The sequence below is a fragment of the Spea bombifrons genome, chromosome 2 (assembly GCF_027358695.1).
Source record: "Spea bombifrons isolate aSpeBom1 chromosome 2, aSpeBom1.2.pri, whole genome shotgun sequence".
Taxonomy (NCBI): Eukaryota; Metazoa; Chordata; class Amphibia; order Anura; family Pelobatidae; genus Spea; species Spea bombifrons.
In genome coordinates this window covers 17,408,177-17,423,970 of record NC_071088.1, presented here as the reverse complement: position 1 = coordinate 17,423,970, position 15,794 = coordinate 17,408,177, and the positions used below count along the sequence as shown (strand labels likewise).

General features: G+C 40.3%; 1 protein-coding gene across 1 annotated transcript; it reads left to right on the top strand.

Moving 5' to 3' along the window:
* Window positions 1-3,039: 3,039 nt before the first annotated feature.
* On the top strand, window positions 3,040-3,453 carry LOC128475384 (late histone H2A.L3-like). The gene has a single exon (XM_053457885.1). It carries the CDS (start codon window positions 3,040-3,042, stop codon window positions 3,451-3,453), a length of 414 nt encoding a protein of 137 aa, XP_053313860.1.
* Window positions 3,454-15,794: the final 12,341 nt, after the last annotated feature.

Sequence of the window (15,794 nt, the reverse complement as noted above, 5' to 3'; positions counted from 1 at the left end):
CCAGGCATAGATGTAAGGTTCAGAAGTTTTATGTAACTACCACCCAGTAGAAGTAGCAATGTAACACATTTAGGGAATTTAAACATGAACGGGATAGGCATAAAGCTATCCTGAATCTAATACAAAACCAAGGAATGATTCTGGTCGGAGTCTTTGCATCAGTGAAATGGGCAGACCAGGTGGTCTCAATGACTCTTATCTGCCATCAAATTCTATGAGTCTGTGTACCATAAACATGCAGACTGACCATGATAGCCCTTCTTCACCTTGTGCATCCTGGTGCCATGTGTTCTCCAGGTTCACCCTCTTTTCCTTCCAGTCATCTCGCCATCACAACTTGGCCCTTGTCAAAGTCGCTTGGATCCTTACGCTTGCCCATTTTTCAAACATCAACTTTGAGGACGAAATGTTCGCTTGCTGCTTAATATATTGCAGCCACTGACAGGTGTCATGATGTTATGGCTGTAATGTATATGCTCTGTACCTCTCTTCCCTTAACCCCTTAACTTGCCCGAAGTCTTCTTTCTAGCTGCTTGCGCACACCGTGCAAGCACCCTCGCATTTGGGTTGGGTTGCGTAACATCATATTACATGGTCCCAGCCTCAGCAATTGCCCCTGCCCCTGCTCACTGTATTCTCCACCCCGTAAAACTTCCATACATATCATTTACTATTGCAGAAACACACTTTTTGCTGCCAGAAACTTTTTTTCTCCCTGAGAATATTAAATCGCACCCAGGCCCGTATTGGCAATCTGGTACATCAGGCAAATAGCCTTTGGCCAACGTTGCTCCATACCCACTCTAGCGGCTTATCAGGTCCTGTAATGTGTGTCCATTTGTTGGATATGACCGACCACAAGCTGCATGATTATAAAAGCCTAGTGTATCTTTTCTTTAAATACTCTCCTTTTTTACATATTATCTTACATTTGGAAATATTAAGTATATTCAGCAAAGCCGGCAGGGTGACTTCATGATCACTTTCCATAATCATACTTAAGAAACACGTAAAATACACATTTTTGGACACTCTTTCCTGCTTTTCTGCTCCATTGATCCTCATCATCATTCCAGCTGAGGGTCATGAGAGTTTGTACCAATTATCTTAGTTTAAAAAAGTATATTTGTACACATTTGGACTACCAAGGTATATTTTTATTTATTTCAAAACACATATAAACACCTTTTTCCTGAAAGCCTTGTAAGTATTTCCCTAAAGATGGTGACACAATATTTATCTGAAGGCTCACAGCATGCATGCTTATTCTGAATAAATTCAGAATAAATTGCTTTGCGGAAGCGGAATTGCTTGGTCTTAAAGAAACACAGGTCTGCAATCGTCACAGTAATAGGTCGCAAATTCACTACAATGTGGGGTTACAAGCAAGAAGACTTCACTTTGGATGAAAGGTGTGCCAAGTGTGGGGTAGAAAACATGTTACTCCACACTGACAGATCTCTCCTACCTATTGTGGTGCATGTTTACTAAGATTTAACTTTGTCGTGGGTTGAGCAGTTCAACCCCTTACTTTTCCATGTCTTAGGCAGGGTTAATGTAAAAGAGCTTCTCAATGAAAAAGGAGGTTTAGCAGTCCCTGCAAAATGCATAAAAATATACATGCCTGTTATTCCGTTAAAGGAAAGTCATTTGTCACTTTACATAACAACTATAAAGTGACAAGGTGGCACCTCTATATACTGAAGCACAATGCCATATATACATATATATATATATATATATATATATATATATATACATACCCACCTATTATATCCACAAGCTCCGTGTTGTAATTAAATCCCTGATTTCTACTCAGGATTAAACAGTCGGAAGCAGAATCACGTTCTATTATTATTGATGATATCTGACCATGCCTCTTCTTGCTTGTGTGACACAGCTGCTGGAATCTCTGCACGGGGAATTTAATTTAGGAGATCTTTACCTCCTACGTCTTAAGTTTCATGGCGAAATGTGCCAGGTGATCGCCGCGTTATGATGAGTTTAGTGTACTGAGGCTGTATTTGTGATAAACTCTGGTGATCCCATTTTGTGAAGATGAAATAAATGTATATGTTACACTATGTCTTTAAATGTGTAAATAGCTCTGACTCAAAATGACCCTATATCAGATCTATTTCCCCATCGGTGGTACCAAATTAATTCATTTGGGAATTCCTGCCCTGCAAAGTGTATTATTATTTATCACCTTATTGTGGCTCAATTTTATTTGTACTTTATTCAACAATGCTTTACATTTGTGACCAGAAACACCCTGTTTGATACATCTCCATTATAGTTACTAATAGATCTAGTATTCGTATGCAATGCATTCTCAGGTAACTGCACTAATGCAGTGATACTAACTGGGTAAATTAGACTAATTAGCCACAAATGTAGACAACCTGGTGTAAACCTGTGGTTGCAATTAACAGGGTATAAAGGGCAAGGGAAAGGTAGAACCTGTGCTTGTTCAGTCAACAGGGGTTGTGGTAACAAGGAGAGGTTGAAGGAATACAGGTGGCATTTTTTGGGGTAAGTATCATAATGCTTATTTCAATACATTTTGATACTTTGTATTTGTGCTGGTAAATATGTGCCAAGGTATAGCTAAGGCTTGGGGTATTATGACCTGACATTTAGTGGATGTTCCAGCTGTGAGGGTCTTGGCTTCCTCCGGCCAATGTGTTCCCATCTCAGTAAGGATTGATCCATTCCCTGTCTGTTTTCTGTTTCAGGGTGTTTTTTTTATGTACATATAAGGTTATAACCTGTGGTATATGTACTGATTTCTCTAATGACTATATAGATTAAACATGCTTTTAATTGAATTGCATGCAGGCCTTTGAGCCCATAGGAAATGTGCTTTTATATATATATATAATCTTTCACGTGGCCTTTCTTTAGCCCCCCCCCCATTCTGCTGTCCATATGGCCCCTTGTTTTATTGATTTTAAAATCTTGTAGTTATATTTTTCTAGTGTTATCATGCCTTTAAAACAAAACAAACCCACACTGTTTCTACAGGTCAGTTTCAGTATGTCTGGCCGTGGTAAGAAGGTTGAGAAAACTGCAGCTAGCAAGTCCTCCAAGTCTGCCAAGGCAGGTCTGCAGTTCCCGGTCGGCCGTATCCACAGATTCCTAAGGAAAGGAAACTATGCAGAAAGGATTGGCTCTGGAGCCGGTATCTACCTGGCGGCTACTCTGGAATACCTGTGTGCTGAGGTTCTAGAACTGGCAGGGAATGCTGCCAGAGACAACAAGAAATCCAGGATCTACCCCAGACACATCCAGCTGGCGGTCAGGAATGATGATGAACTGTCCAAGCTGTTTGATGGGGTCACTATTGCTGATGGGGGAGTCTTGCCCAACATCCATGCTACACTTCTACCAAAGAAAACTTCAAAAGGTCCATCACAGGAAGCAAAAGCTGTAGAGTCTCAAGAATTCTGAAGAACCTCAACCCCTTCTATTGATCTGGCAATCTTGCAATTTCAGTGTTTTTATGTAATGTTTTAAAGGTGTATTCTAATAAAAATATTTTAACTCGCTAGTTGTGCAGTGACTGGTTAAAGTGTGTCTCTTAAATAGTATATTCTACATTCTAAACTAAAGACTGCTAATGACCATTAAAAGGGATGTGGCTGACTGCCTCAGAAGATACCACACTTGAAACGGATGCTTGAGTGTCAGAGCTGGGATTAGGGCTCATACTAGGGCTTTTTACCTTTCCCTACATCTACATTTATATCCCCTTTCTCATCTTTTTGTCTCATCTCTTCCATTTCTCTTTGTTGCTCCTATTTGCTTTATCTCTCTATATCTCCATTTTAATTGTAGTGGCACCTGGGCTAATTGAAGCCCCCCTCCCACATACACCACTGGTGCTCAGCAGTGAGATATAATGTCATATCACAGTGCGTAGCATTAATAACCAGCACACTTCTCAGGGCTTCTTTTGGCTTGCCTGAGATGCTGGCTCATGGGAGAGTTCAAGAGTCTAGGACCCTGCACACACATGCATGTGCCGTAAGCTCCAGTGTTTCAATGGAAGTGCTTTCCCGCCAGTGTCTGCTTTTAGCGTCCAAATTAGTGACAGTGTTCTTTAAATCAATGGAGAAGATAGTGGGCATGCGTTTATATCTCTCCTGTGACTGTTTGTTGCTCATTTCACAATTCAATCAAATATAATTTTTTTAGACATGCATCTACAGCCCATTGTATATAATTTTTAGCAGATTATAATTTATCTCTTGTAGGCCACACACACTTCTGGATTGGTTTACTCTGTAATACGACTGATCTCTTTAGGGAGCTCATATTTAAATGTAGCTTCCAGATGTCCTGGGAGTTTAGCACCAGCCTCTGCATAGAACTTTACCCTCCTAGGCCTTCCATTTTCATTACTTTTTTAACTTCCCTTTAATTTATATGTAACGTTTGCTCCAAATGAGTCAAAATTTGCTGGATATCTGTGTGTGCTATAACGACCCGACAACAATAGCTGATATAATTGTTATCCTTTTCCTTAATCTTATTAGATCAGTTTTCATCTGCCTGGAAACAACAGACTTTATCTTCACATAGATTGAATTCAAGAGCAGCTGGCTAGAGGGTGATGGGGATTCCTTCCAGACCAGAAGGCAGAGCAAGCCGAGTGTACAGAAACCAGTGTCTGATCTCCTCGTTCGTAAGCAAACCAAAGGGACACAAGTTACATTTACTGCCACTGAAAGGCTGGTTTTAAGAATTAAATATAATTTGTTAGTAGTGGAATTGTGTGACTTATGAATATGTGGTTTTCCGGTTTTCCTGGGATAATACACATATATACGTTGACTTCTCTAAAAATCCAAAATAATTTTCTTTCTTTTTCTAGTGTACTTACATCTAGTTTATTGATGGAGATTTATTTCATGGAAACGAAGACTATTTATCTTGAGCCAGCCAATAAATCAACACTGTTCCCTGTATTTACATTAAGCTAAGCTTACCATGTCCAATTAATAAAGGCTCAAAAGTTGATTATCTGATTCATCTCTGGCAAGGGGCAGAGTATTTGGTACCCAAGGTGGATCCTGTATGTGGCACGCACACACACACACAAAAAGTATGCTATGTCACACCACGTATATATATTACATAGTAAAATACCGATTTGTTTATTGTGAGTCATGTGCAAGCAGGGCAGAGACCCCCAGGACCAGCCCACAGGTAAAACGATTACACATTCTCTACAACTGGGAGATGCTAAATGGGTATTTGGTCCTTTATCTCATGTGTCTTCTATAGTCAGTCCCTGCTTGCTATGTACTATTGTGCATCTATGTACCTATGTAATGGTGATGTTCGTGACTAGTATTGTATCGCATCTGAATTGTGTCAGTAAGAAAAGCATATATTTGGCAAAGGCAGGAAAGTGCAAATTTACAATTTCTTACACCAAAGAAACAGAGAAAAAAAGCTGGGAAATCGGTAAAATACAAAGGTCAATTATGTTCAGACAGACAATGGGTTGAGTACTATGGAGTCTTGGAGTTTGGTTACCCTAAATCTGACCTTCAGTTTTCAAGAACTAGAATCTAGTAGAGTGCAGATGTCCATATACTCTTTACTTGAGATGGGTGCTGTCATAGAGGGAATGATCATCTTTTTTGACAATGTGTGTCTTCTCTGGATAAGGCACAAGCTGGGTGTTAGGTGGTGTGCATAATATAAATGTTACATTATTTTTCTAAAAGTAAGTATAATCTAAGTCTCAGCACTTGCCTCTTAAAGACCAGCGGCAGTTTAATCCTTCACGATTCTCCAGAGGTTTCACCCACGGGGAGTTCTCCCTTCTAGTGATGTCCGGATCATGAACGAATCGTTCATTTGATCCGGTTCTTTTTAGTGATCCGGATGAATCGGTTCACTAGACTGAACGATTCATTTGTAGCGGTTCAGTCTGTGAATCATGCAGCTGTAACCTGATCCTAGAGCTGTGAGTCATCTGCAGAGCACTCAGACACAGACTCTGGGGTCAGGTTACAGCTCATTAATTCACACAGGAACGATGACTTCAAAGAGTCGAATGAACCGAAGAGTCGAATGAACCGAAGAGTTGAATGATCCGAAGAGTCGAATGAACCGAATCTTACAGAGATCCGGATCTTACAAGGATCCGAATCTTACAGAGATTCGAATCATTCAGAGAATATTACTGATACCATACTTTTATAAATAAATACATTAATAATGTTCACACTGCCCCCAGGATTTAGATTCCCCTGAGTTTGCCCCCCTTTACCTATAACTGCACCTACAGTTAACTTTATTAAATTAATTAAATTAACCCTCAGTCATCAGCATAAAATTAACCCTTATACCCCATTAACCATAACTGCCCCTGAAATTAACCGTAAAGATCCCATTAACCATAACGGCCCCTGAAATTAACCCTAAAGACCTCATTAACCATAACGGCCCCTGAAATTAACCTTAAATACTCCATTAACCATAACTGCCCCTAAATTAATTGCATATACTCCAGATAAATTACCTAATAAATTGGTATGGTTGATGGGGTCTTTAGTGTTAATTTAGGGGCAGTTATGCTTAATGGGGTGTTTAGGGATAATTTAGGGGCAGCTAAGCTTAATGGGGTCTTTAGTGTTAATTTAGGGGCAGTTATGCTTAATGAGGTGTTTAGGGTTAATTTGGGGGTAGTTATGCTTAATGGGGTCTTTAGTGTTAATTTAGGGGCAGTTATGCTTAATGAGGTGTTTAGGGTTAATATGGGGGTAGTTATGCTTAATGGGGTGTTAAGGGTTAATTTTAGGGGCAGTCATGGTTGATGGGGTGTTAAGGGTTAATTTAATGGTGAGGGTTAATTTAATTAATTTAATAAAGTTAGCTTAAGGTGCAGTTGCAGGTAAAGGGGAATGTAAATCCTGGGGGCAGTGATTATTAATGTATTTATTTATAACAGTATGGTGACATTCTCTGAATGATTAGAATGCCAATGAAGGCAGAGAGTCGTTCAAAGATCCGGATCTTACAGTGATCCGGATCACTGTAAGATTCGGATCCCTGTAAGATCCGAATCTTTGAACGACTCTCTGCCTTCATTGACATCACTGGAGGCAGGGGGGAGGATTCATAATGAAAGGGGCGGGGCCAATCGTTAGTGTGCCTGCACGGAGTTACTGGAAAACAGTAACTCCGTGCAGGCACACTGAGTGATCCGAAGATCCGGATCATGAATCGGATCATTTCAGTGAACGAATCGAAATGATCCGATTCACTTTAATGATCCGAACTTCCCATCACTACTCCCTTCCTGAGGGCCGAAGGATGCTTTTTAAGGGAATCCAGAGGGAGTGGGTTTTTCAGCCTTTATTTTTTTTTAGCCCTAATTCATTGAAATTGTCTTAATAACTATAACACGAAAACATCTGTGTTCTACATCAACTTAATGTATTTTATTGTATCCTTTCAAATAACAGACACTCTAAAACCAACGTTAAATAACTATGGTGCGGGAAGTGAGAATTCTGGGCATGGGTTTGTGAGATCTAATGGTGCTGGGGTTTTTTTTGTCATCTGACATCTTTCCATTACTAGTCCCTGCTTCTGAAAGGTTTAGGCCTGCAAGTTAGCCAAAGACGTGAAATAATTATCAAAAGAATAGATAAGTATGATGACAAAAAAGAAAAACTGGGTTTATCCATTTACATTAGTGCACTGTTTAGACTTAGTGTATTTAGCACTTGTTTTGCAGATGGAAATTGGTTTTAATATATAATAGATAAAAGGACTCCACAAAATATAACTTTTGTAATAACAAAAGAAATGTGGTTTTCATTTCCCATTTGATGTTACAGCTGCTCCCAAAGGAAATGAACAATGCTACCCTGAGGTACACAGCTGAATCTAAATAGAGTATTGTCATGATTGTCTTTTTTATATTTCTGTTTATTACATAAGTGGGATTTATTTGAATGTATAAATATATAGATGAGAGGGGCATTGGGGTTCTCACAGGGATGGTAACTGTGACTGGGCCCACCTCTCTAAGGGGCCCACTTGTTCCTGTCTCCTCACGCTGGTTCAGCATTTTAAGTAAAAGGGCCCTGAACTGGACCGTGGTGTGTGCTAACATGAATCTGTATGCACAAGCATACAATGTGTAAGTCTTTGTGTGAGCATGTATGTGTAATTACTGTGAGATGGAATGTGTGTTAGCATGAGTATGTAAGCGTGTTACCATGGATGTTTGTGAGTGTGAATGTGTATATATAAGTGGTGGAACGGAGTGTGTATGTTAGAATGAGTGTGCACATGTATGTTAGTGAGTATGAGTAAGTGTATGCGTGTTAGCATGTGTAAATTTGCGTACGTGTGTTTAGTTATGTGTGCCAGATTGTATGTTGCAAGGCGCAAAGTAGGTACAGATCAGCTGTTTAGAGGCTAGGATGGCTCTGATAAACTGCTTGGAGGCAAAAGTAGCACTCAGAAGCTGTTTGGCAGCAAAGGTGGCACTGTGGGACATGCACCGGGCCCTGGGGTTTCTAGTTAGGCCCCACTACTTCTTATATATGTCATATATTTGATTTTACATTGGTGGATACGGTTTTAAAACATGTTACTAGAGCATGCAATAATGAAATTTCTCTCCACGCTTATGGAGTTTAGAAATACAATTACAGCTAGTTTCTTCATGTAGGTTCCACACATTTATGGTTTAAATGACTTAGTTTCTAATAATGTCTTGCTCAATTATAAGACGAGGTTTTTTCCAGAGCAAATGCTCTGAAAAATACCCCTCGTCTTATAATCGGGGTCGTCTTCTAATCAGACCCCCAAAAAATGCTGGCGCCATGCTGCTTACCGGTCGCGAGCAGCGTCTCTTCTGTTAGAAGCAGGGCAGGAAGCTTGCAGCGTCCTCACAGAACTCTATCTCCCCCCTCCCTCCTCTGAGGGCGGGGCCAGAGAAGTTGCTACAGCCGGTCCCCTGCAGAAGTCTGCGAGTGGGAGATCTGCAGTTCAGGTGAGGGGGTGGGGGAGGGTTTTTGAGTATGTGTGAAGTGTGTGTGATTAAGGGAATGAATGAGTATTTAAATGTTTGTGAATGAGTGTGAGTGTGTGTGTGATAGCATGGATGTGTAAGGGGGGTGGGGGTTGTAGCATGGCATATGGAGGCTGTAATCCCACTGCTATCATCCCCAGGTTCCAGCATGTACTGGCTGCCTTGGCTTGATAGGAGTGTGATTGCTGTTAGCAGTTTGATATATATATATATATCAAACTGCTAACAGCAATCACACTCCTATCAAGCCAAGGCAGCCAGTACATGCTGGGTTAAAAGGCATATCATGGGGCTGAGTGGCATATAGGGGGTTAAAATGCATTTCTGGACCTCCAGAAATGCATTTTAACCCCCTATATGCCACTCAGCCCCATGATATGCCTATATACCTCCAGAAATGCTTTATACCCCCCTATATGCCACTCAGCCCCATGATATGCCTTTTAACCCCCTATATGCCAGAGTGGCATACAGGGGTATAAGGCATATCATGGGGCAGAGTGGCAAATAGGGGGGTATAAAGCATTTCTGGGGGCAGAGTGGCATAACTGGGGGGGGGCAGGTTGGCAAATAAAAGGAAATTTAAAAAATATATTTTTCTCAATCATAGCTTTTATTAAACATGAAAATAATTTACATTAATATTTACTGGTAAAACTTTTTCCCTATAGGGTAGTCTTATATTCAGGCTTTTTGTTTTTTTCCTAAATTAATATTTTGATTTTGGGGGGTCGTCTTATAATCGGGGTCGTCTTATAATCGAGCAAATACGGTACTTCCCTCCACCGTTTTTCTTTAACATTTTAGGTCGTGTAAGCAGTCATGCACCACTTACTCATACTAGTGATGGGAAGTTCAGATCATTAAAGTGAATCGGATCATTTCGGCTCGTTCACTGAAATGATCCGATTCATGATCCGAATCTTCAGATCACTTAGTGTGACTTACAGGAGTTACTGTTTCCCAGTCCCTTCCTGCAGGCACACTAACGATTGGCCCCGACCCCTTCCATTAAAGTCAATGAACCCTTCTGCCTGCCTACTCTAGTGGCATCACTGAAGGCAGAAAATCGTTCAAAGGTTCGAATCTTACAGGGATCCGGATCTTACAGGGATCCGAATCGTTCAGAGAATATCATCATACTTTTAATATTAAATTAACCCTCAGTCCGCAGCACTAAATTAACCCTTAATATCCCAGCAACCATAACTGCCCCTAAAATTACCCCCCAAGACCCCATTAACCATAACTGCCCCTAAATTAACCCTTAACATCCCATCAACCATAACTGCCCCTAAAATGTACCCTAAACACCCCATCAACCATAAATGCCCCTAAATTAATCCTTAACAGCCCATCAACCATACCAATTTATTAGGTAATTTATCTGGAGTACATGGAATTAATTTAGGGGCAGTTATGGTTAATGGGGTATTTAGGGTTAATTTAGGGGCAGTTATGATTGATGGGGTCTTTAGGGTTAATTTTAGGGGCAGATATGGTTGATGGGGACTTTAGGGTTAATTTAGGGGCTGTTATAGTTAATGGGGTGTTTAGGGTTAATTTAGGGGCAGTTATGGTTAATGGGGTATTTAGGGTTCATTTCAGGGGCTGTTATGGTTAATGGGGTGTTTAGGGTTAGCATCAGTTAGACCGATTTGGATGAATTGATCTCTAGTTATGGTTTCTCATTTATTATATACATATTAAGTACACATGGATCAGATATCACATTCACAGAAGAGAATCAAATTAAATCAAACATTTTATTCAACATCACATAAGTAGCGCTAGGCGCTGTAACTAGCACACTCTCCTCCACTTTGCGGTAAAAATGTCCCCATCGTCTCCATCCCTGGACCGCTTCACAGGAGTCGTGCCTTCTCCAAAATATTTCCCCTTCTTCACTTTTGGTGTCAAACTGTCATCCTCTTCACCTTCCAACTGCCGCTTTATAGCTTTCCTGCTTTCCTCACAGATTTCAATCTTTCTTTTTTTGGTAACAGCAAGGCCATCATCTTCTCCATGCCAGAGTTGTTTCAGGGCTCTCCTGTAATAATGTTCAGCATCCACCATTTCCACATCAGTTGGAAGAAGATCAAACACCCTCATTTTGCTGTTAGCAACTCCTTTTGTCAAAATTAAATTCTTTGAATCCAAATCTCTAAGAGCTGGAGCATCAAATGACATTTCAGTAGAGAAATACCTAGTTTATGAGGTGACCACGATGACATAGGATTGTGACATCACAGTGATTTAGAGCAATAGCCCATGTTTTATGCTTCCACATACATAGAGACATTTACTATATATATATATATATATATATATATATATATATATATATATTAGGTTGGTCAAAACCAGTTTATCATTTTAATCCCTCTTTTCTCTCTTGGTATATTGTTCCTTAAATCCTGGAGATGTTTGCCATTTTACCATATTTGTGCTTAGCTGTAATTCCTGTTTTAAATGCATGTAGATTGCATGTAGTTAGCAGGTTTTTTCATTAGCTTTTGTAGATGAGTAAAAGATTTTGCTTTTAAAAAAAAATCTCATTTATTTTCATAGTAAAGTAGATTTGATCAAAACAATGTTACCTAGTGAAAGCCTTCCTGGCCCTAAAAAGCTAAATACATCATTTGTGGGGATTTGTGTGGTTTAGTAGACTTGTGCACAGCAAGAAAAATGGATTTGGGCGATATTTTCCGTTTTGCCTCATTCTCTTTCAGACAATGAATCTCTTTATCCAAGAGTATGGTTTAAATTCTAAGGGCTTTTTGGATTTTGCAACAAAACTCAGGGGCGTTTCCAAAGGGGAGAAACCTGCCACATAGTGATGGGAAGTTCGGATCATTAAAGTGAATCGGATCATTTCGGCTCGTTCACTGAAATGATCCGATTCATTATCCGAATCTTCAGATCACTTAGTGTGACTCACAGGAGTTACTGTTTCCCAGTCCCTCCCTGCAGACACACTAACGATTGGCCCCGCCCCTTCCCTTAAAGTCAATGAACCCTTCTGCCTGCCTACTCTAGTGGTGTCACTGAAGGCAGAGAATCGTTCAAAGGTTCGAATCTTACAGGGATCCGAATCTTACAGTGATTCGAATCATTCAGAGAATATCATCATACTTTTATAAATAAATACATTAATCATCACTGCCCCCAGGATTTAAATTCCTCCTTTACCTCTAACTGCACCTTAAGTTAACTTTATTAAATTAATTAAATTAACCCTCAGTCCGCAGCACTACATTAACCCTTAATACCCCATCAACCATAACTGCCCCTAAAATTAACCCTAAAGACCCTATTAACCATAACTGCCCCTAAATTAACCCTTAACACCCCATCAACCATAACTGCCCCTAAATTAACCCTAAAGACCCAATTAACCATAACTGCCCCTAAATTAACCCTAAACACCCCATCAACCATAAATGCCCCTAAATTAATCCTTAACAGCCCATCAACCATAATTACCCCGAAATTAACCCTAAAAACCCCATTAACCATAACTGCCCCTACATTAACCCTAACCACCCCATTAACCATAACTACCCCTGAATTATTACTAAAGACCCCATCAACCATACCAATTTATTAGGTAATTTATCTGGAGTACATGGAATTAATTTAGGGGCAGTTATGGTTAATGGGGTATTTAGGGTTAATTTAGGGGCAGTTATGGTTGATGGGGTCTTTAGGGTTAATTTTAGTTGCAGGTATGGTTGATGGGGCCTTTAGGGTTAATTTAGGGACAGTTATGGTTAATGGGGTATTTAGGGTTCATTTCAGGGGCCGTTATGGTTAATGGGGTATTTAGGGTTAATTTAGGGGCAGTTATGGTTGATGGGGTCTTTAGGGTTAATTTTAGGGGCAGTTATGTTTGATGGAATCTTTAGGGTTAATTTAGGGGCTGTTATGGTTGATGCGGTGTTAAGGGTTAATTTAATGCTGATGACTGAGGGTTAATTTAATAAAGTTAACTGAAGGTGCAGTTAGAGGTAAAGGGGGCAAACTAAGGGGAATCTTAATCCTGGGGGCAGTGAAGATTATTTATGTATTGATTTATAAAAGTATGGTATCAGTGATATTCTCTGAATGATTCGAATCTCTGTAAGATCCGGATCCCTGTAAGATTTGAATCATTTGAATCATCTGAATCATTCGAATTTTTGGATCATTTGAATCTTTGAACGACTCTCTGGCTCTATGAGTCATCGTTCCTCTGTGGATTAATGAGCTGTAACCAGGGCCAGCCCGACAATGGAGCCGAGTGGGGCAACCGCTCCAGGCGGCACTTTTGAAGGGGCGGCACTTCGCCGCCCCAAGCCCTTTTTTTTTTTTACCCGCTCGGCGCCCCTCTCTCTCTCCTCTGCGGCGAGTCTCCCTGTTCGGTCTCGGTGCCAGCTTGTAATGCTGAGTGGCGGAAGATTTCCGGCGCTCGGCATTACTAGCCATTACCGAGACCGAACAGGGAGACTCGCCGCAGGACTGCTGAAAGGTAAGTACAAGTGGGGGGGGGGCAGGGACGGAGGGAGAGGAAGGGTAGATAAGGGGGGGGGCATTTTAAAATTCGCCCCAGGCCGCATTTTGCCTTGGGCCGGCCCTGGCTGTAACCTGATCCCAGAGTCTGTGTCTGAGTGCTCTGCAGATGACTCACTCTAGGATTAGGTTACAACTGCATGATTCACAGACTGAACTGCTACAAATGAATCATTCAGTCTACTGAACCGATTCATCCGGATCACTAAAAAGAATCGGATCAAATGAACGATTCGTTCATGATCCCGACATCACTAACTCATACCTGCTGTTCTATTTCTCTTAGAAACCTTCTGAAATCTTCTCGTTTTCTATTGTTTTTGGTGTTTGTTTAGGCATGCTCGTTTACAATTTATCTTTTATTTAGCAAATATATATTAATTTGTTCTACTCATTTACCTCTGCATAAATATACTAGAGTGAGGGTAAGAGATCAAACCCGGTAGGGTTCTGCATAAATTAAAATGCAAATACTAAGCAGTAAAAGCCTTGAAACCATTGGATTATTTGTTTTGCTTGAGTTTTATTTTATGGTATCATCTTAAAAGCATATCTTTGAAGCTCTGAGCTGTGAAGAGATTTTTTTTTTTTCTCATAACCATGCAGTAGAAAGAGAAACGTGACCTCCATTCTCAAGACCCTGTCAATTCTATCAAGCTGTTCATCCCCAGTGAAACCCTTGGAGAGATACTTTTGATGGCTATTGAAAGTTATAACACATACGTTCAGTGATGGCAAAGATGGCCCTTCACCTCAAATGTCTTATGTTTCTAATATAATGGGACAATCACATATAATGATCTTACGTTACTGTGCTTCAGGGCTGTCTTTAAAGCAGGTCAAAAGTGACAGCCCCTTGGATCTAGTCATTCCTAGGGTCCCGTAGCAGCTGCCCTTGAGCCAACAGCAACCACGGTCGCAGGCATCGCAAATGCGACTGGGCCTGCCACTCGCAATCACTTCCGTACAGCCCCGCTGCTTACCTCTGTGTTGCTCGCACACTGTACAAGCAACATCTATTGTACCGCCCAGGGGATGCAGAAAAGCAACGTTAAGTCAGGTGACCCTGCTACGTTCCTGCTTCCCCTGGGTGCTAAAAGAAAAGTTGTTCGCAACACACAGAGGTAAGCAGCGGGCACGTACAGAAGTCTCCTAGCTTCACAGACAAATCTGCAGTTGAGGTAAGAGGATGCGGAAGGGTGTATGAATGAGTATGTGTGAATCAGTGAATGAATATATATGAATTAATGAGTATCTGAATGAGTGAATGAGTATATGTGTGTGAAAGCATGGATGTGTAAGTAGGGGCAAAGGTGGTACATGCTGGCTGTTTGGGGCAACGATGGCATAGGCATGCTGTGATTATCTCGTAGAGTACTGTTGACTATTTGGGAAATCAACCCTTACCAAACATCTTTATGTTATCTTTAATTTCTGTAAAGTACTGTTTGACTAGTTGGGAAATCAACCCTTACCAAACGTCTTTATGTTATCTTTAATTTCTATAGTGCCAATAATTTACACTGCGCTTCTTACAAAACATATATTCAAGGGGAATGATGAGACTAGAACTGATAGACTTTGATAAACTGTTGCTTTAAGTAAACAGGGCCCTGCTCACAAGCTTACAACCTTAAAGTGTCCTACATGGGAAACAGAAAAATTGTGAGACAGTACTAGTCCAAAAATGCAAGTTGCTGTTATATTTACGTACGCCATAGTGAACTCTCACTGTGACCAGGTTAGTATGATTTTAATGCACATTGACACTGTGTAAGAAAAAAAAAGAGTTCAACTCATGGAGGTAAACAACTAAAATATCATCACGACAGAGCATGAGGTAAGAAACTGGATGACAGCTGGCGACAATACAAAGAATAAAAATACTCTGACATGTAACAATGTGTTTAATGATACGGGTAAAATTATTTCATCTAGCTGCAAACAAATGGCATTTAGACTTCTCTGTCAAAATAAAAACAGATTGTATAATATGCTGAATAAACATTAACCCACACAGAAGAAATTTTAGATACTTTTATAAAGTCAGTGAGTTGTTAATATAAAAACATTGTTTGGGGCAAAAAAAATAGAACCTATTACAATGCTGCCATCTAGTGGCAATCCTGAAGAATGGCAGAATACTTCCTCAAGGCAATAAACAGAATCAGGG

Bases quoted from the DNA above. Each gene is read 5' to 3' on its own strand.
- LOC128475384 (XM_053457885.1), top strand. From the start codon at position 3,040: ATGTCTGGCCGTGGTAAGAAGGTTGAGAAAACTGCAGCTAGCAAGTCC.